This window comes from Gordionus sp. m RMFG-2023, chromosome 2 (assembly GCF_954871325.1).
Source record: "Gordionus sp. m RMFG-2023 chromosome 2, tfGorSpeb1-WG-v2, whole genome shotgun sequence".
Classification (NCBI taxonomy): Eukaryota; Metazoa; Nematomorpha; class Gordioida; order Chordodea; family Parachordodidae; genus Gordionus; species Gordionus sp. m RMFG-2023.
Window position 1 is genome coordinate 51,249,788 of NC_088776.1, and position 22,174 is coordinate 51,271,961.

Here is a 22,174-nt window from a genome sequence, read left to right on the forward strand (position 1 = left end):
TTTTTTTAAAAAATCTTTAATTTTATGACCTCTTTATATTTTTTTTCAACTATTCTTATATAAAAACAGTAATCGATAAGAGGTAGGGTTGTTAAAAGATCCGATTTCTAAAAAAGACCCTAATAGATTTTGGCCAAAATGATATTACCGTTAAACCTCGAGATTTGTCAAATAGAGATCCAAACCTTTCTGCCATCTATAAGCAAAATCTATGAGCTTACATAATATTATTTTGGCTAAAATTTTAATCGGGCGTTTTTTAAATCGACCCGAATCGGGCTTTTTAAAATTCGAATGGTAAAAAAATCTCCGAGGTCCGCTTTCGGTCCCGACCGAAACCGATAGAATATACGTTTGAGCCCGCCCGATCATAATAAATATTAAATAAACAAAATGAATAATAAATTTGTTAGGAAACGACCTCAACCTTTAGAAAGATTCCCTTCAAATATAAAACGGATTATGCAAATCCGAAATAAACGAAAATAAAAACTTTTCTCTTTGACAAATTATTGTAATTATTAAAAAAAATTTTTGTAAAATACATGATTTTTATATTATAAAGCTTTCTTCAGGCATAAAAGAGAAATAATTTTTTTTTTAGCAAGCGAAAAATTAAATAACTGTAATAAATTGTCACTTCAATATTACATAATAATCATAAACATAATAACGTAATAACACTGTTATTCGCTATTAGTGTATATTTCTTGTTCTGTTTAATTGTTATATTTTTTGTTATCAAAAATGAGAGTATAGTCAAAGACGAATTATTTATAGTTGTTGTTAAACGGCTCGATTTGAGGCCGATTTTTAAAAACGGCTTATTCTATATTTTATTCAGAAAAATATCATGCAAGCCTGAAGATTCTGTTAGTAGATGGCACAAAGGTTTGAACATATTCGCGAAATCTCGAGGTTTACGCAATATTTTGTGACTAAAATATTGAATTAGCCGTTTTAAAACAACACCTAATAATTAAAGTATTTTGGTAGTTTTTGAAATATTAATTTAATAAATTCAGCCAAAATTCTAATGTAGAATTATTTGAAATTCATAGGATGAATGCTATACTATTATATGCCATGTTGCTTGAACAATTCTGGCAAATTTTAAGGTTTACAGCAAAGCGCTGAAAATTATCTAAAATTTTAAAAAATTCAAAAAAAACTTAAAGAAGCAGTTATGAATTCAGCAAATTTTTTTGACCATTATATAATAATATACCATTTATTTTTTTACGAATATATTATTTATAAAACATATTTTCTAATACTATATTATAATATATATTTGAAAGTTGTGATAGCATCTAATTGGGTTATGAATGACCCTAGGAAATTATTTTCCTAAGTTAATCATTATAAAATATCTAATCCTATTAAGTATAGTCTAAGTAAATATATTCTAAACCGTGCAGTTCAAGGAGATCCCTCTCCAGACTTTTAATCGAATTCCTCAATAGAAATCCATCTTAGCACATATTAGTAGGGGGATCATTAACGTTATTTTATTTTAAACATTTGCCATGTAATTCTTAGCTACATCTTAATTAATCTTTATTAATGCGTATGCCCATAATTTTTATAATTTCATTTATTTTGAATAATTTAGCTTTATTATGCGAATTTTTTTTTCAAAGGGAAATGGAAATATGATCTACAAATGAACATTAAACGCTCTACGTTATAAAATTTTCAATATTTTTTTCCAAATAATTAATCGATATTATATTTTTTTTATCTTAAATTTTTAAGTTCGACCCTGATTTTTAAGGTCGCATCATTTTTCGGCCTGTTATGGGCAGGTCTCTGAAGGGGCAATTCGACCTATAGCTCTGTATAGGCTGTTCAGGCTTGAGTTGAAGACTTATTTCTCGGGCTGGCAGCCCAAAGGACTGAATATTATATATTAGAAATATGCTCAATTATCATTTTGTTTCATGGAAATATCAATCAGAACCACATGCTATTTTTCATCTATCACAGTTAACCTATTCATTTATGTATATGTAATTTCTATTTCCCAAATTAACAATTTCCTGTGAATATGATTTGTATTGTGACTAGTTAAAACCCTAATACTTACATACATCATATTCTACCAAGTTAAATAAAATATATTATATTTTATCTCTGTTATAACAGTTATGAAATATTTTAATTGTTTTATCAAAGATCTATGAAATTAAATAACCTCAGATTTTTATAATTAAAAAAATTGTTTATAGAAATACAAATCTAAAAATAATTTCTGAAAAGATTAGAATTCAATAATTTGTGACCAAAAGAAATACAAATGGATAATCTGAAGTACGGATCCTACTTAATAAAACTGAAAATTCCATAATTTTTTTAGTCGAGCTCGGGTTGGGCTGGAACAAAATTTTTTTATTAGGGTCGGGCTAGGACCATTTAGAGCTTTGGTCAGGGGGCCGCAAAATATTACTTAGCAGGGCTTTACTTGATCCATATATTATTTATATTTATGATTAATTAAACTCGTAATTGCGCTTATTATTCAATTCATCCAAGTCCAGATGTATTTAATAATAAAATGAGTATCAAAATTAAAATAAAATTTCAAGATGCAATTTATAATTAAATTGTATGTATAAATTTTTTTAAATGTAAAAACTTCCGATTGCATTTTTCCCGTAAATAAAAATTAAACCACATGGATTAATTATTACATTTTCAATTAAGTATAAGAATCGAATCCTATGTAGTATAAAAAAAATATGGTTTATGTAATTAAGATTATTTTAATATGGTAAGACTTTTTAAATTTGAAACTTTACGTAAGTTTCTGGTGCTTTAGATAGTCTATTTGTTGTTTTTTTAAGCTAACTCTTTGATATAGTGTTGCTAAACGGCTCGATTTAGTCAAAATTTTAGCCAAAATAAAATTATGCAAGCCTCAAAATTTCGATAATAAATGTCCAAACCTTTCTGCCATCTAAACAAAATCTCCAGGATTGCGTAATATTTTTTGGCTAAAATATTGGGTTTGCCGTTTTTAAAAATCGAGTCGTTTAACAATACTTTTTAGATACTTACTCAAATATCTGCCGTTAAAATCCGGGGAGGATCAGAAAAATTTTTTAAAATATTAATTTAAATTATACCAATTTATTCGGTTGTAAAATGTGGGAAAATTATATAAATATTTTCAAAATGTTCTTTAAAAAATAACTAGCTAAAATATCTAAAATAACAAAATTTGGTGAGGGCCATATATAACAATTTTTTAAAATTGGCAAGGAATTCGTGGGTCTTTAATTTCTTTGTCAAATTTATTCTCCTTTGTCACGAGATCATGGACCGGGCCGGCCTGCGGCCCGCATGCCCATACCCGGCCTCTAATATAATATTTTCTGAGCAGGGCCTGGGTTTTTAAAAATATTTTTTAATGGACTTAGGCTGGGCTTGGGCCTAAAATTATTATATTTAAATTTAGATCATTTAAAACACTTGCTAATTTAATGAAATATTGCCTTTTTTTTCTTCTAATAATAATAAATTTCAGTATTGTAAACAAAATGATTGCCTAAATATATTTAAATATTGTTAATTTTAATTAAATAAAAAAAATTATATTTTTGTATATGGGCTTGGGCTTGGGAAATTTTTGTGAAACTTATTATGTGAGCTTGGGAATTTTTTTTAACATTAATATGGGCCGGGCTGGACTTGGACCAAAAAAAAATTACTGCGGGCCTGGGCCGGGCTTGGTCAAAAAATTAAGGTCCATGAAGGTTTCTGATATAAGGCTGTAGCCTGCATATGTTCTTGGATCTGTTAAGAGTTATCTTGACAAATGTTAAAGATGTTCGAATAAGACGTGCACGTTTCTGGTTGATCATTTAAGTTGAATTTTTGTCCGCCTTATTGGAAACTGAAAGATTTCAACAACTTAGGAGTCGAGACTTGAAGGAGTGTTGAATTTCGTAAGCTATCTTTGTCAGGAAGGATTTTATATCACGTCATAGCTTATGCCGTATATCAAGTAAATTTTATTTTATTTCTATTAAAGAAGTTTGCCCCTATTAGGCTAATTAGATTCTTTGAATTCAAGGAAATCCAGTCAGAGCGCAATACTACTTTATGTATGGTATTAATCGCCGAGTTGGAAAAAAGACTCCCTGCGTGATCCCACAACCCTTTGATATTTGTAATAATATTCATATCGTAATTCCTATGTGTAGTCCTTAATAAGTTTCAAAAGGTTTACTTTAACGGCAGGGTCGCTCAGTGGTCCCACACTATATTTTACGGTTTTATTTGATTATATATCTCCCTTCTTTTTCCTTTTATACCATAGGATCAATGTTTAAAATACACATGATTATTTTATGATACGAGCTAAAACTTATTTCGTGAAGAACTTTAACATTGTCCATCAGTCCATGGGTGTTTTTAGGACAAATCAAAAAATCAATCTGGAACCAGGAGTTATATTGAGAGCTTTAGTGAGTAAAGATCTCACTAAGATCGGAATGTTCAAACAAGGAGTTAGCTATTCTATTAAGAGAAGTTTACCACTAATGTCAAAGCCACCGTACCTAGACAATCGTGTTATGAAATACCGGAGAAATAAAATTTAGAATTGAAGTTTCCAGCCATTAAAAAAAATCTTCGTTTTGGAAACTTCTTTACGCAATTGTGCATGAGTAAAAGCGCTATCATTTCCAGGCAATTACGCCTATGGTTCTAAAGTTATTCATTAGTAAAATTTTTAAAAGGCTTATTTTAATTCATCAACAAAAATATAAATAAAACTCATCAAAAAAAATTGGATAAATAATAGGTTTAATAAATTGGAATCAATGCCCTTGGCTTTCTTTTATAAAAAACTTAAGAGTGAAAATATGTATAATAAATCATTTATCATTCTTATTTGCATCCCAAATTCCTTGATGAGTTATAAAATTTTTAAGATAATTCGTGTGATTATTACGTTTTCAAGTTCATTGTTATTACAATTAAAAAAACTATAATGTTAAAAAAAAATGAAGAGAATTATGTTTTAAAATATCGGTGAAATTTCTCATACCAATTTTTTATACGTTTTATTTGATTACAAAAACATATGTTACAGAATAATATCATTTTTCTATGTATAAACATAACATAATTTGTGAGTAAATTTATTTTGTAGTAAACCATATCATATGGCTTATGTTTTATTGTTCAACATTCGAAAAAAAATAAAGTAGACAAGACGCACCTAAAAATGTGCCATTTATGAACAAAATTTAAGGCTTGCATAATATATTTCTGGATAAAGTATTGAGTTAGCCGTTTTTAAAAATCGGCTCAAAACGAGCTGTTTAAGAACACTACTTTGGCTAATAAATTTTTCGATCTAGAAATAAATTTTTAAAAAATTCATTTTTTGTTGCTTTTTAAAAAAAGTTAAAAAAGATTTCGATAATTTTTATTAGGGTTGTCTAGCATTGTTAAAAAATATTATGCATCGAGATAATCTTATCGGGTAGTTTTTAAAAATAAACATGAATCGGGCTTTTTAACAACCCTAGAGGTGTCCATAAATTTTTAAAAATTCGAAAAGTTTCAAAACTTTCGCAAATTTTATGTTTTTTTATTTTTATAAGTCTATTTTGATTAAAGTTTTTGTAAGTTTGTGAATTTAACTTTTTAATGTTTTGACAGCCTTAAAAAAACTTGATAAAATTGGTCACACATTACGAATTATATAAAAAAAAATTTCCCTTCAATATCGAAGGAGTTCGAAGAAATCTTAGATTTAATTTCGTGCTTATTTCGATATTTTTATAATTATGTTATAGAGATAATAAAACAGTTGTTATATTTTTTATTCAAAATGAATTCTATATCAAAAAGAAAACTCCCCCCTAAACAAATTTTAATGATTGAAAAATTGTTCAATAATATTTTAGTTATATATATGGCACTTGGTTCAGGGGTTGTCAGTAGTGTTGTTAAAAAGCCCGATCTGACCAAAATAATATTGTGTAAGCCTGATGATATTGCTCATAAATTTGCAGAAAGGTTTGGGCTTCTACTTGACAAATCTTGAGACTTACACGATATTATTTTGGCTAAAATAGAGACGTTTTTAAAAATTGACATCGGGCTTTTTAACAACACTAGTTGTCAGGAGGTAGGAGCAAATGGGGGGGGGGGGGGGGGTTAGTATTTTCAAACTTCGAAAAATTTAAAGTTAGGAAAGTGTCGCTTATATCATTTTTATTCGAACCTATTCCATAATTTTAAAAAACACGCGACAGAGAACTTATCATGTTTCTTTTATACAACAAAACAAGTTATATCAGAATCTTTATGAATTTAATAAATGAATTATTCTATATAATTATAAATGGCCTTGCCAATGCATGAAAGTTTACAGGCATCAATATTAAAGAGTAACCAACGCACTTGAGGATTCAAAATAAAAAAATTAATGATCATAATTTAATGTTAACCGCGATGAATAATTCGTCGCTAAACAATAGGAATGTTGTAAAATTTAATATAAAATTTTGTAAGCCTGCAATGTCTCCCTTTTTTTAGCGACATCTCAGTCACTATAAACGAGGCCTATAAAACGTAATTCATACATATTAGCAAATAATTCTTTGCAAAAGAAAAATATATGGAAATAGGGTCTTAATTTTTATCTGCCTCTCCTACCTTACCATATGTTATAAAAGTTTCCAGCTGGGACCGAACTCTTAGAGTCACTGAGAAGAATGATAATTACAAGTGAATCTGAGTAATGTAGCAAACCTCTCTCCAAATTTTTAAAAAATAAAACTAATTATGTAAATAAATTTTTTTTATCAATATTCATTTTTTTTACCCGAATAAATAAATCGAATAAATAGAATTAAGAATACGAATGATCGATATAATCCGGAAATCCCAAACGATAATGTAAATCGTCTGCTCGTCATTATTTCAATTTGAGATGGATTAATTATAATTTTGACCAGTTTATACAAGAATAAATAAGAAACAATTGAGTTAATTACCTTCCTTTTCTTTGTTTTAATTCAGATTATTATGTTTATCTTGATACTAACGAAACCGATAAGGATAAAATATTTTGAGAATATATTTACGAGATTCATATTTGAGAAAGATAAAAAATTTTAAGGATATTATTTCCCACCTTTTGAGGACAGATGATATTCATTTATTACATCGAAATCCAGATTTGCATTAATTACTGAGCAATAATTTAAATTAATTATTTCTTTTAATTTTTTCTAATAAAAAATTATGACAAATTAAAATAAAAACTTTAGAAACTATTATTTCAAATAAATTAAATTCCACATTTTTAGAATATTGAAATAATTTAAATTTTCAATTTGCTTTAAAATAAATGGATAATGAATAATTAAAATTAAATCAAATGATTGATAAGGAACGAATTTAAAACAATATTATTTTTTTAAAGAATTTTTATAATATGTAACATTTTTTAACAAACAATAAATAAACGTGGTTTTCCTCGAAGGAATATTATTTATTTTAAAAAAAGTTTTTACAAATTAAATTTAAAAGACCTGCATAAGCTGATCAGTGATATTCAAATTATGGTCACTAAATATATATAGGATAATTAAATTTGATATTAAGTTTTTTTTTTAAAAACCCCATTCAGAAAACATGGTTTCTTTTTTACTCTAGATTTTTACTAATTACAAAATAATTAAATAACAAAAATAAATTATACAAACAAAAATAAAAGAATTAATAGATTAATAAATATTTATTTTATTTAAAAAATATGGATATTTTATTATACTTGTTATTTCTTACACAGGCGACAAAAAAAGGCAGTATATTAAAATAGATAATAAAATAAATAAAATATGATAAATAAATTATCGATAATCAAAAAAAATAAAAATCCTTTTTAGTTAGTTTTTTCATGTAACACCATAATGGGTTTATCTTTTTTAAACCCAACTCATCCCAGAATGACTTTTAGTTACTAGGGAAGTCCTCGAATCGTTATTGAACTTCTAAATTAGTTTTGGGTCGATTATAAGAAACGGCCTGATTTAGATTGTAGTAGCCAAAATAACCTCGAGATTTGGTAGATGTCCAAACCTTCTTGCTATCTATGAGCAAAGCCTTCCGACTAACATAATATTGTTAAAATCGGGCCACTTTCCTAAATAAGTCTCTATCTAGTTGGTCTTGGTTATTGATTTCGTTGAAAATCTTATATGTATATATGAGATTTAGAGCTATAACATTGCTATTTGGGTAGGAACCTATAGGTGAAGCTGGATAGTAGGGATTTGCCTAAAACCTGGCTTGATTCAGGACCAAATGAGATTTTTTTGCTTTTCAGAATTGTAAAAATGTGTTTAATTTATATTTTCCAGCCAGGCTTACTAATGAATAATAAAAAAACAATCATAATTTGATCTTGAGTGTATATTTATTATATAGAATTTTTTTATTATTCATTTCGTTATTGTAACTAATTTTTCTTAGGAATATTATGGAATACTATGAATTCCTGACTAAAAGACATCAGACATATATATCTATTTTAATTTTAAAAAATTTAAATACTTAGAAAGGGGAATTTTAAAAATTAAAAGACTCTAGATATCTGCTAAATTTTACAAATGTAGTGGGTTTGGTGTCTAATAGAATGGTATTTCTCCTCCTCTAATATAACGACTAACTCTTATTTTTCTTCAATAACTAGCTAAGCGCTAACGAGGTCTGTAAGCTTAGTATCAGCCTTCCCCGAAGTTCCGTAAAACGAAAACAAACTTATTAATTGTTTCGCGCTGATTTCACAGTCCTAATCTAACCACTAGCTTAAAACAGGCCAAACCGTGAACGCGTAGCAATATATTTAGCCGGCATCTAAACATTTCCCCAGTGCCACGTGTATGTGCATGGTTTTTAATAAAAATTTGTGTAAAAATACATAGCGGCTGCACATTAACATTAGTTATATTTTTTAGTTAAGAATGAATGTGTAGAATATAGTAATAAAATCTTTTTAAAACTTCCCCCTCACTACACATTTGAAGGAATTATAAAAATTTGGGTATTTTTATCAGATGTCTCTTTGTTCGGGGTATTTTTGTTAGTGTCTTGATGTCCAGGACCCTTATGACCGATTACCATTATGTATATTTGACACCTAATTCTAACGACTTTTTTTTATTTTTACAGCAGTGTCACATATGATTACTTCTTATAACTACTATGGTTTTAAGAATTTTTTTCATAAAATATTCTATCCTAAATAAATGTCCTAAATACGTAATTGGACCAAAATATCCCGGTCCCATAGTGGAAAAATTTTTTTGGAATCCTGATTTATTAATATTTTTTAGTTTATGAATACTAGTTTTGACTCCTTCTTTCACTTTTACTCTATTCCTCCCATCCCATCATTCTCAAATTTTTTTATCCAATGTACCCATGCAGACTCATTATTTTAATTTATAATATTCCTAATACAAAGTACATCGAACTCGATTCTCTAACACAAATTATATTTAATTATATATTTTTTTTTATTTAAGAAAATGAAAAGAAACTTTCCAAGAAAAAATAAAATAAATGAAACAAAAATGAGAAGCGAATTATCATTTTATTTCAATTCAATATACATAAAATAATCATAAAAATAAATAATGCATTAATAAATTAGAGAGAATGATTTAATTAAGCTTTATTTTTGAAAAAAATAAACATTACAATTAACCATAATAACCCTACCAACCCCTTTCTCTTTCTACTTTATTTTTTACTATGAGAAAATATCTGTGGTGTTCCTATTTTATTAAATTTGAGTGTGTGTTGCTTTTGCGAGGAATGTTCTAATTGTTTCTGTTTTATTTTGTTGCATTTAATATTTACTTCTTTTTGAAAAAAAAAAAAATTTTTTATAGATGATTTATTTTTTTATAAGAAAAAAATATAAAAAAATACATAAGTATCCATCCAGTGTAAAATGTTAGTCCTTTTTAAAAATTATTTAAGATTTCTTAAACATCTTGTAGCGCGTTCAAACAACATTTCTAATTGTTAGTTTCAGGTCTTGTATCGGACATTTTTTTTTAAAGTCCAATCCGAATTAAGAAACAAATTCAAAAATCTTTATCCAACCAATCCAATCTAAATTTTATTTTCAAATATCCGAGTTCAGTCAGAAATTTTATTTTAACTCAGCCTTGAATGAAACAGATTTGCACCAGGAGAGCCAACACGGAGGGGGTTCAGTTGCATCTCTCTGGAAAATTGAGAATATATTCCTTTATATAAAAAAAGTTCTAAAATTTAATTTTTTTTAATAAACAAGGTGGGTTTCTACACTTTTTAACATTATTGAAAGAGAATAATAAAAAAAATATATTGAATTTACAAAAAATAACTGAACCCAAAATGATTTTATTATATCATTCATTTTATCCCATATAAAAATATTGGAGAGTCTAGATATAAAAATGTGGTATCTGTATCTATATAGATTTTTGATTAAAGTATCTGTATCTAGATATTATTTTAGAGGTATCTGTATCTGTTTTTAGATACTTTTTAAGATAAATTTTGATATACTTCTATTTAACGCTTTTTTATATTATAAAAAAAAATAGTTGAATGTAAAATTTATTTTATTTCATATGAGCAAATAACTTAATATTAATATATATATTAAAAAATTATATATATATGTAAAATATTAAAACTTATATATATAAAAGAATATATAAATTAAATATTGTCCGAGTTATCAATAACAAGCAAATTCTGATATTACAATCCGGAATTTGCGATTTTTAATTGGAATGGAATTGATATTTTATTTTATTCTACTCTATTATATTAATTTTTACGATTAATATTGATGACGAAAATGACGACATTCTTCCATGTTATAGACCATATTTTAAAATAAAGAAAATTGGTAAAATGTTTGCCATGTCTAACAAAAAATATGCAAATTTTAGTTAGCATTACCTCAACTTGCAACATTGTAAAACATTTAAGGATATAGATACTAAATAAATGTTTACAATTTTAAATATTAAGAGAAACCATCAAACACTCTTAATCCAAATAAAAAAGGGGAAGGAGAAAAAATCTATTAAAGAAAATATTGGACTAGGCTCAACGTCTATTGATTTTTTTCCCAAGAGACCTCAGACTTTAACCCAAACCACTTTAGATGATTTAATAACTAATTTTATTATAGATAGCATTCAGCCATTTTCAATTGTTTGAAAATCCTTCATTTATAAAAATGATCAAAACATTAGCTCCACAAAAAATATAATTTGCCGACAGACAGTGGTTACTAGAATCTCCCAAAGATGGGAGAATGAAAAGAAAGAAATCATTAAAAGTCTAATAGAACCATCGTTAATATGTACAACAGCAGATTGTTGGAGTGCCTATCGCCGGTATAGCTAACATTTAAATTTGTATAATAATTTAATTACAAACAAATTATTTGAGCAGTTTTAAGAAATGTTAATTTTAGTTCATACATAGGAGTCACTACACACTATATAGATCCAACAAGTTTGGAAAGAAAAAATGTAGCCTTGGCTTGTAAATGAATGACTGGTAGTCATACATATGATAAAATAGCAAAAAATTTACAAGATATAGCAAAGGATTATTGCATACAAAATAAAATCTCAAAGACCATTACTGATATTGCCAAAAACTTTATTAAGTCTTTTAGGTTTATTTTATTATAAATATAAACATAATATTACTTATTTATGATAGGGTTTTCAAAACAATTGAAAATATTAGTGAATCCATCGATGATCTGGAAGATGAAGAAACAGTTGCACCAATATCAATATTAGATCTTTATACTACTGCTCAGGATTTTGGAATATCAGAGTCATAAACCTGTGAAAAAAAACCAATAATTTAATATCCGATTTTTTTCAGTATCCCACAGCAGTAGATATTGTTAATGATTTAAATTCTGATAATCAACAAATTTTTAATAGTTTTTTCAAAAATGAATGTCGAGATTTTTGTATTTTTAAACAATATCCGGATATAAAAATGTTATTCATTAAATAGAACACCACAATCCCTTCCAGCACTGCTGTTGAAAGACTTTTTAGTATAGCTAAAAATGTCTTTACAGATTAACAAGGATGTCTTAATGACCAAAATTTTGAAAGTATTTTGTTGCTGAAATCTAATGATTATTTATAATCATTTAATCATATATTATATTATTTTATTAATGATATATAATAATTATTTATATTAAGCATATATTATATTAATATCTAAAAATCATTATTTTATTTATATTTTGATAAATGTGATATCAAAATTTTTTAGATCATTTTATGAATTTTTACAATAGAATCCTAATTTAGGTTTATTCAAACCTTATCTAAGAGTATAATAAAAAATGTATCTGTATTTAGATACATTTTAAATTATATCTGTATTTAGATACATTTTAAATTATATCTGTATTTAGATACATTTTAAATTATATCTGTATCAAGATAACTTTTTAGAAGCTGTATATGTATCTAGATAAATTTTTAGACGATGTATCTGTATCTAGATCCATTTAAAAAGTATCGTTTAACAACTCTGCTATCTAACAATATATTATCATTACGCCTTATGCATGAGGCTTAAATTTAAATCTTAAATAATATGTATAAAGTGATGAATTATGAGATGTCATAAGATATCAAAACTTATATTTTCAGGAATGCTCTTCGAAAATATTTAATTAATATTTTTACCTCCTAGGGCAAATTAGTACCAGCCTTCAATAAGAGAGCATAAGGTTTATTGAAGCAACAATTGATGTTTTATTATATAAAACAAGATAGAACGTGTATTTACAGATATTCCTTAAAAAATTGTTCATGAATTCCTCTTATTACATTTCTTCGGAAATAGATCATCCAACATTTATAGATAAGAGTTTGATCCAATATAGAGGTAGCAGATGTTGTCCTTCAATTAACGCTTCTACGCAAATCTAATGAATTCAGTTTTATTATTTAAATCAGAGGCCTGCTGTCCAGGCCAGGCCTAAAAATTTTTTTAATAACCTTATCTAAGAGTATAATAAAAAATGTATCTGTACCTAGATACATTTTAAATTGTATCTGTATCAAGATAACTTTTTAGAAGCTGTATCTGTATCTAGATAAATTTTTAGACGATGTATCTGTATCTGGATCCATTTAAAAAGTATCGTTTAACAACTCTGCTATCTAACAATATATTATCATTACGCCTTATGCATGAGGCTTAAATTTAAATCTTAAATAATATGTATAAAGTGATGAATTATGAAATGTCATAAGATATCAAAACTTATATTTTCAGGAATGCTCTTCGAAAATATTTAGTTAATATTTTTACCTTCTAGGGCAAATTAGTACCAGCCTTCAATAAGAGAGCATAAGGTTTATTGAAGCAACAATTGATGTTTTATTATATAAAACAAGATAGAACGTGTATTTACAGATATTCCTTAAAAAATTGTTCATGAATTCCTCTTATTACATTTCTTCGGAAATAGATCATCCAACATTTATAGATAAGAGTTTGATCCAATATAGAGGTAGCAGATGTTGTCCTTCAATTAACGCTTCTACGCAAATCTAATGAATTCAGTTTTATTATTTAAATCAGAGGCCTGCTGTCCAGGCCGGGCCTAAAAAAATTTTTTAATACCCGGGTTGAGCCTAAAATTTGGTTTTAAAATAATACCCTGGCCGGGTGGTATATTTTAAATCGCCTAACTATAAAACTAAAAATAAAGATATATTTTAAAAAAATACCCGGGCCGGGTGGTATATTTTAAATCGCTTAACTATAAAAGCTAAAAATAAAGATATATTTTAAAAAAATCTGCAGGTCTCTGATTTAATTTGCAACCCTCTTACGCATTCTAAAGATGTCATAGGATGATGGATTTGGTGAAATCAGTAAAATTGCAGGGCTGCATCATAGAAATCTCAAGGGGCACCCAGGCATATATAGTGAATGTCTATATGACTAAGCCAGCTGGTAGTAATAAAATATTAACTCTATTAGATGTAGCCATAAATAAAGACTAAGCCCTAACCATTTATAGCTCTGGGTACGAATGTAGTGTTTTTAAAGATGGGCAGTATCCCTATTGACTATAAAAAGCTTGATACGAAAGAAAATGAAAAATATTAAACAATAATTTATTTTATTTTGTATAAAATTAAATATGGCTCTCTGATTTTTAATAAAGGTCATTTGAATATGACAATTTAACCGTAGCTATTTTTGTTAGCTATATGTAATAGTTTTCCACCCTGTAATACTAGGAGTACAATCTTAGTCAACCAACATATTTAGTATTCATTTTATAATTGAACCATTATATATTTTCCTTCATAGGTGACCTTGACATTATTCGTTTTGGGAAGTCTAGAGGGTACTGAAAAATTTTATAAATTTTATAAAAAGTAGATTTAAGGAAGAGGTAACCACTTAGTGCAATATGTGGTGAAAAAGGTTTTTAAAATCTACAAAGCAGGCTATTTTAATCAGGGTTGTGATGTGGATATTCTAAAAACCGAGTTCTGTTGAAGACAAAAAAAATAATAAGTGGGTCTTGTGTTCGGTTTGATTCAATTTTTGTAACCCGAATTATGTTCGAACTAAGGAATTTTGATTAAAAATGTAAAATTTAGATTATTCTATTTGTTAGGTAAATTAATTAAATAATAAAAATAAAGCAAGGGTATCTTTGAATTTTATTAAGAAAATAAATATTGTAGTTTGTTTTTACAAAAGAAAACCGATGATTTTTAGTTTCAACTTAAATTTTATTTAGAGAAACAAAAGATACAAATATAGAATTTAGACGCACCCATTTAGATATTATTCTAGACATGAAAGATCCTTCCCAGCATTTTTTCATAGCAGTAACAAAGGAGTTTCAAGCAAGCAAGAAAGCACTTAAATATTTTACGCTCGATGAGAAAAAACAGGTATTTATTAAGGATAAAATTAAATAATGACAAAATTGATATCAATAAAATTTATACAAAATACTCAAAACTTAAATATAAAATTTATTTTATATACTATAAGAATCAATTACAAAATAGCTTATTTCATTTTAAAAAAATAGTTAGAAAAAATTAATGTAATACATGATAAGAAAATGGGTTTTCAATTTTTGTAAAAAATAATTATATATATGTAAGTTGTTATTTTAATGACAATTTATATTTTTTGATTAAATTAAATTTATTCAAATTGAGAAAAACTCAAATGAAAACTTATTAACTCAAATTAGAACTTAAATAACATTAATAAAAATCGTGTTTTTTAAAATATATGATTTAATTATCCAAAATCATAGGCGTAGTCAGAGGTTTTATGGGAGGGGGGCAATAATAGATAGGATATCATTTTGTAAATTTTATTGGATATCTTTAGGTTAACATATTATAAGCCATTGACTATATTAGATTGTTATAAAGATAGTTTCGGGTTTTAACCTTTTATATAATGTTTTTTTTCTAAAATGTTTGAATTATAGTTGCTATTAAAAAAATTATTAATAATTTTTCTCTCAAATTCTATATTTTTAGTAAATTCAGAATGAAGCAGAATTAGAATATTTTAATTTTTTTTATTAACTTCAAATGTAAAATAAATTCAAAGAATATAAATATACATTTTTATATTTACATTATATATTGTGCGATTTATCTGAATAGGAAAATTGATTTACATCTGCATCATAAGTCAAATTATTTGTTTATTGACAATATTAGTAGTCAATCACTACCCTATATCATTATTTAGATAATTATTATATTAGCAGTAGTAAATATTATCCTAGTGAATAGATAGGATGCTAATATCACATGGAAATTTATTAAGATTTTGTAATAGATTTTATTTTGGGCTTAAAAATAATATGCTTATGGAATATCTTAATAGAGCATCGCGATTTATACCAGAACCTACGCTTATATCCCATAAAGGGCAGAATGGAAAAATTTGTGTTATAGGAGGCAGTATAGAGTATAAATATTTATTTGAACCTTATTTTATGATTAAAAAACATAGTTACACAGGGGCTCCTTATTTTGCTTCAATATCCGCTCTTAAAATGGTAAAATATTAATTGTTATATTATTCAATTATTTTCAGGGTGCTGATTTAGCTCATGTCATATGCCCTCCAGAGGCAGCTCCCATTATTAAAACATATTCTCCTGAACTAATGGTCCATCCTATATTGTCTAAATTCTATATTTAATTTAGATACTTTAATTTGAAACTTTAGGGATATAATATCTAACATAAAAGATTTGGCTCATTTATTAGAGAAGATGCATGTTTTGGTTTTAGGCCCTGGAATGGGAAGAGATGAGAAGAAGATACCCATTTTCCAGGTAAATTAAAAATTTTAGAATTTAATATAAATAATTATAAATTAGAAAATTATTGAAGTAGCTAAAAAGTTAAACAAACCAATGATTATTGATGCCGTAATATTTACATTTTCCCTCATATATTTAAATTTATTTAAGGATGGAATTCATTTTATCTCAATAAATCCTCACATTATTTTAGGATATCAAAATCTTATTTTAACACCTAATGCTAATGAATTTAAACAATTGTACTCTCTAACAGTAATCAAATTTTATATAGTACAGTTGATAATATATTACATATGCAGGTGGCATGTCCACAAGTATTTATTAGAGTAGTTCACTGAGCTTGCACTTTCAAACTGATTTGCTTTCCATTCTCCAACCCAACCTATTATTTTTAAGAGACCTTGTATTTGCAATTAAAATTATTTCATTTATTAAATAAATTCCATCTTAAAACAAGGCAAAATAATTATCCAAATACATGAAAAAAATAATATAAAAAGAATGAGAAAATTATCATTCAATTTAGAAAAAATGTATCAAAACATAATTAATATGTACAGGATTTAAATTAATTTCTCAGAATTTTTTTGAACAAAAATAAAATGAATGATACTATCTAATATAGTTTTAGCATCATAAAAATTACCTCAGAGTTCTAGACAATATCTGATTTATATTAATCATCAAATCTCTTATCTTTATTATAAATCTAAATTTATGAAAATTTTAATATATTATAGATGGTAATTGTAGTTGTCTAGTTGGGAGTGCATACAAAGGCACCCTTGGCTCCTAAAATTTGGAAATAATTTAGTGTGCCCTTTCCAAATTGAAAGATATAAAGGGCAGTACACCTTTTGAAACTTTTTTAAAATATGTTATTTTAACGTTTAATTTATTATGAAATAAAAAGTATTATATTTTTATTAAAACAGATTATTATTACTGAATTAATACATTTATGGAGCATAGGCTATTTCATTTATAATATTTTACATAAAATAGAAAAATACAATTGCCAGAATGTTAGACTTAAAAACAAATATTTTGAAAGCAAAATTTATTATATTAATATACCTTAATTTATTTAATATAACCATAAAAACAACATATTTTTCTTAATTATTAAGAAAAAATTAGATATTATAAATTTAAAAAATTTCAACATTTATTTATAAAAATGTATTATAATTTTTAATTGAAAAAATGTGTGTAAATAATATTTTGAGAATATATATTGTATTTATAAAGAATTAAGAATTAATTATAATTTCTATTTATATAATAGTTGTTAATCGACCAAATTTAGGCGACTAACAGACGACTAATTAATAGTTATAGTCGAAAAATTCGGCCCAAAACTTTAGCAAAATTATTAATTTTATTTTTTTTATTAAAGTTTTTGAAAACATGAAAATTTACCTAATTTTGTATTAATAAAAAATAATCAAGATCGCAAATAATAAAAAAAGGAAAGAGAAAAGAAAAGAAGCACATACATTTCTTTATTTGAAAAGGAAAAAAAGTAAAGAAAGGGAAAGAAAGATATTAATTTAGCTTGTTTTTAATAGTTTCCCATAAATTTTGAAGAAATTTTTTTTATTATAAAATAAGTAAAGAAATAATACCGATAAAAAGTTTAGAAAAATATAAAGGTTTGATTTATTCATTTTACCGTAAAAAATTTCATAAAAAGGTTCTATTATAATTTAATAAATTATAAAAGTTAAAAAATAATATTTATTTAAAATTAATTTTTACAAAAAAATGGCCATATTTTTTTTACCCTTATCAAATTTATTCAAATAGGAATTGCTTACTTATATGTGCTCTTATTTATTCTTTTTTAGAGAAAGAGCATGCTGCCTTTTCCTCCAATTTTAGGACTACAACACTGATAATATATGGGTTTTTTTTATATCAACAGATACAAATATATGTAATCTTTTTTTTATTAGACATAATCTATAATTCGCAGCTAATAGTAATAATTAATATAAATAATGTGTAATCTATTTGTTTAGATTAAGCGCACGGACAGCTTTTGCGCCACAGAGGAAAATGTGAAAGAAGTTGCGGAAATGCTGGGGGGAATCACGATATGCCTGAAAGGACCTAAAGATATTATAAGCGACGGGAAATTTGGTTTAATATATTTTTAAAATGCCTATTTCTTAAAATCCCAGAATTTTTTGGATTAGCCCTAAATTTTCTGCATATTTGAGATATCGTATCTTAAATCTTCGAAGTCAATAATTAAAGGCTAACGAGCAAAATGAAATATAAGAATAATATTAACTGTTAATTGGAATTATAAATTAATAAAAAATTATCAATTTTGATAAATTTCAAAACAATAAAAAAAATGTTATGTTTGTTGATTAAAAGTGCGTTCGTGATAATTTAATTTAAAAGAAAGAATATTTCGATATTTTGAATCTAATATATTTTTATTCGTCGAATAAGATATTCAGGACAACGTTTGAAGAAAAAAACATTATTTAACCCGACCCAAAAAAATTAAATGGCCGGCGTGCTTATTGGATAATTTTTAAAAAAACTATTTTAAAGCCTAATTTGTTTAAATATTATATTTTGTTATTGATTATAATTTTAATGATTATCATTCATTCATAAATATGATTTCCTTTTCCTTCATAAAATTACTAAACCAAAAATCCTCATCATATGGCTTTCTTATTTTCTTAGGATATATTTAATGATCTTAAAACAACGGGCCGGGATACCTTAGTAAAAATCGGAAACGAGCCGTGGGTTGGGGGGGGGGGCAATACCCAAATTCCACCTGACGGATCTCTAAAATTTTACCATTTGCAGACCCTCTAATACAAATACATTATTATTCTTATTCGAAAAAATTGAATCGAAAAATTTGACTACTAATTCTACGCAATGGAAATCAGAATAAAAATTTGAATCTATAAATTTAACAATCGTAAAAGTATAGTTTTAAATGCTTTCATAATAAAATAAAAATCTTCAAACAACAATTTTTGATCTCCGAAGATTTTGTTGAGATTGATCTGATATAATTTTACTTAAAATTCCAAATCTTTTTTTTAAATCTTTGCGATTTTTATAAATAAAAATAATCCACAAAAAAAATCATGTTTTGAAAAAAAAAATTTACTTTTATGATCTCTGTATATATAAAAGTATATATAATTGTCTAAATTAATTTTTCTTGGATTATAAGAATAAATTTATTTATGTTTAAATATTGTTATAACAATGATAAACAAATAAAATAAACAGTAATGCTTTGCGATAGACCAGGAAGCCCCAGGCGATGTGGAGGACAAGGAGATTTGCTTTCAGGTGATTCATTAATTTAAATGACATTACAAAGATAAATATGATTAGATAGATTTTTTTTTAAATCAAACGGAATGGGGGCAAGGCGGTAGAACACTACATAAGGTAAATCTGACTATTCAATGATGGTCACGTTTTTGGCAGTCATAGGCAGGTTGTAGTATATAAAACATTGGATATGTTCACACTTATGAGGTTTTAATTGTATATTCAAATTAGAAATAGTCCTTTTTTATGTAAAAAAATATATAATTATATTAGAATAGTTTTGCATCATACCTATTTTCTGAGGTCTGACCCTATCCTAGAAATTTTTTTTATCCTACTAATCCGAAATTTAATTATAGAAATAGACCGAACCAAAAATAAAGTTAGAGAATATTATTGGACTGAGCCAATTTTTAAAAATAGCTAATTTTAGCAAAAAAAATATTGCCTAAGCCTCAAGATTTCGCTAATAGATGTCCAAACTTTTGTACCATGTACTAGCAAAATCATCATGCTTGGGTAATATTTTCCTGGATAAAATATTGAGGTAGCCCTTTTAATAATCGACTCAAATCGAGCCACTTAATATTATTCTTTAAAAAATATATATAAGCATTAGGATAATAAAATATGAAAAATTTTCTGAGTCTCGCGTTCTGCTCGAATTATCCAACCTAACCCGAGAGAATATCTGTCTAGTCGGTGGTACTCGGATATGTCCGTTTAGGGCTCTAAATTATATTACAAGGTTTGCCGTTATTTTCCAACAGAAACTCTTATTATGAGAGCGCAAAATACGTAAACAACATTTTTAAATATTTTGTTCCCACAATTTGAACATTATAGAACAATATAATTCAAAAAAATGTCATTACCTTCATATATCCCATTTTTTAGAACAAATTCCCCTTTAAAACGAAAATCTACTAAAAAATATAATTTTTTTACACTTAAACATCTATAAAATTATTAGATAAATTTATTTGCTTAAAATAATTTTATGCATCAATTTGCATAAAAATAATCTAAACTTTAAATGAAATTATAGATAAATATATACAAATAAATGAAATAAACATTTCCTGAGCATATTAATTAACCAATTCTTCGATTTACTCATAAAAAAAATATTTATCTAAGCTCATTTTATGACGCTAGGGTTAGATAAAACGACTGGTTAATGCTATAAAAATATATATTTCGCATTTTATTCCATATTTCTTACGTTTTCATTCCTTTAAAACTATTAATATTATCGCAATCTTCCCATTGTTAAAAAAAAATCTGTTAGATTAAATTTTAAAATAAAAACGTATCCTTTCTCCTAAACTCACGCATTGTTTTATTTTCAGGTTTTTTTGCCCAAATACGTTTTGGATTTTCAATTTATCCGATCTTGGGTAAGCTTCCAATTTATACACCCTCTTTCCAAGAATCTAGGCCTTACGCGAAGCCTCCGCTTTTACCTATATAATAATAAAAATATTATAGTAATTTATTTCCCTTTTTTCAACGCAGGTACGATGGGTGTGTTTTTGCACTGGTTTGACTGGAAGAATCCCAACAAAGCCGCGAATCTCGACGATAAACAACGCGATAGTCAATTCAGAGTGGATACTCAAATAAGGTGAGTGGTGGAAAACTTTTGTATCGATTTTTTTTAATCTTCTAAATTTTAAAATATTTTAGGCATATGGTATGAATGATAATAGGCTTATTTAACCTTTGGAATATTCTATAGAGGAATGAATTTTAAAGAGATCTACCATTTTATTGACTTGAAAACTTATTAGAAAGTTTAAAAATAGGAATTTAATAATAAAAAACTATTAAATAAATTAATGACAAATGATGCATAAATTCAAATCTATATCACAGTAACTTTGTCATAATTTTTTTTGTTTTTTTTATTAATAAGTTAAATAATTTAAAATCCCTTTATTATCAATGCCAATCTCTTTTTTTAAAAAAATTAATATTTTAGCAATACTATGCTAGCCGCCTTTGCAGCCTGCAATCTAGTGCGCGAATGCAACAAAAAAGCATTTGGAAAGAAACAAATGTCGGCTCTAACCACCGATATGATTGAAGAAATTAACGAATCCATGAAAATAATCTTCAAATCTCAACCTAATAAATAGATTACTGTTATGTTATTTGTTTTCCTTCATTTTATATCGAATTCCCATTTAAAATCTTTGGCCTCGATAAAATAAATACGAAAAGATTTTGCCAAAAAATGTACATGAATTGAGGAAACTACTATTAAATTATATTGTATATTGTTTTATAAAAAAAGATATGCAGACAACATTAATCTTTGTTAAATTATTTATGAATGTAAAAAAAATTGTCTTATATTTATTGTGCGAAATAAAAGAATAAAATGAATTATGAATTAATAAGTTAGTTATTTATATCATA

The 22,174-nt window shown here is 26.1% G+C and overlaps 2 protein-coding genes across 5 annotated transcripts in view; one reads left to right on the forward strand and one right to left on the reverse strand.

Moving 5' to 3' along the window:
• Window positions 1–7,092, reverse strand: part of LOC135925285 (low-density lipoprotein receptor-related protein 2-like) — a 61,213-nt gene extending 54,121 nt beyond the window's left edge. The window contains exon 1 of the mRNA XM_065460527.1: window positions 6,848–7,092. Coding sequence (XP_065316599.1) covers window positions 6,848–6,941 — 94 coding nt within the window. The 5' untranslated portion in view covers window positions 6,942–7,092. The remainder of the gene's footprint in view (window positions 1–6,847) is intronic.
• An 8,799-nt stretch (window positions 7,093–15,891) lies between these two features.
• LOC135925498 (ATP-dependent (S)-NAD(P)H-hydrate dehydratase-like) lies at window positions 15,892–22,118 on the forward strand. 4 transcript variants are annotated; one of them, XM_065460858.1, is made up of 10 exons: window positions 15,892–16,062; window positions 16,108–16,153; window positions 16,192–16,280; window positions 16,327–16,435; window positions 16,481–16,531; window positions 16,574–16,678; window positions 18,451–18,571; window positions 19,703–19,765; window positions 20,398–20,498; window positions 21,269–21,377. In XM_065460858.1, the coding sequence occupies exons 1-9, from the start codon at window positions 15,956–15,958 to the stop codon at window positions 20,475–20,477; spliced, it is 771 nt and encodes a 256-aa protein (XP_065316930.1). In that variant the 5' UTR covers window positions 15,892–15,955; the 3' UTR covers window positions 20,478–20,498; window positions 21,269–21,377. The 4 variants fall into 4 exon arrangements, 3 of the variants coding, with proteins under 3 accessions (XP_065316930.1, XP_065316928.1, XP_065316929.1); XR_010571657.1 differs by having other exon boundaries at window positions 15,893–16,062; window positions 20,398–20,548; XM_065460856.1 differs by lacking the exon at window positions 20,398–20,498 and adding an exon at window positions 21,735–22,118 and having other exon boundaries at window positions 15,902–16,062.
• The last annotated feature ends 56 nt before the right edge of the window (window positions 22,119–22,174 follow it).

Coding starts and splice junctions, on each gene's coding strand:
- LOC135925498 (XM_065460856.1), top strand. CDS start 15,956: ATGCTTATGGAATATCTTAATAGAGCATCGCGATTTATACCAGAACCT. Junction 16,679..18,450: donor AACAATTGTACTCTCTAACA/GTAATCAAATTT, acceptor CTATTTGTTTAG/ATTAAGCGCACGGACAGCTT. Junction 19,766..21,268: donor ACAAGGAGATTTGCTTTCAG/GTGATTCATTAA, acceptor TTTTCAACGCAG/GTACGATGGGTGTGTTTTTG.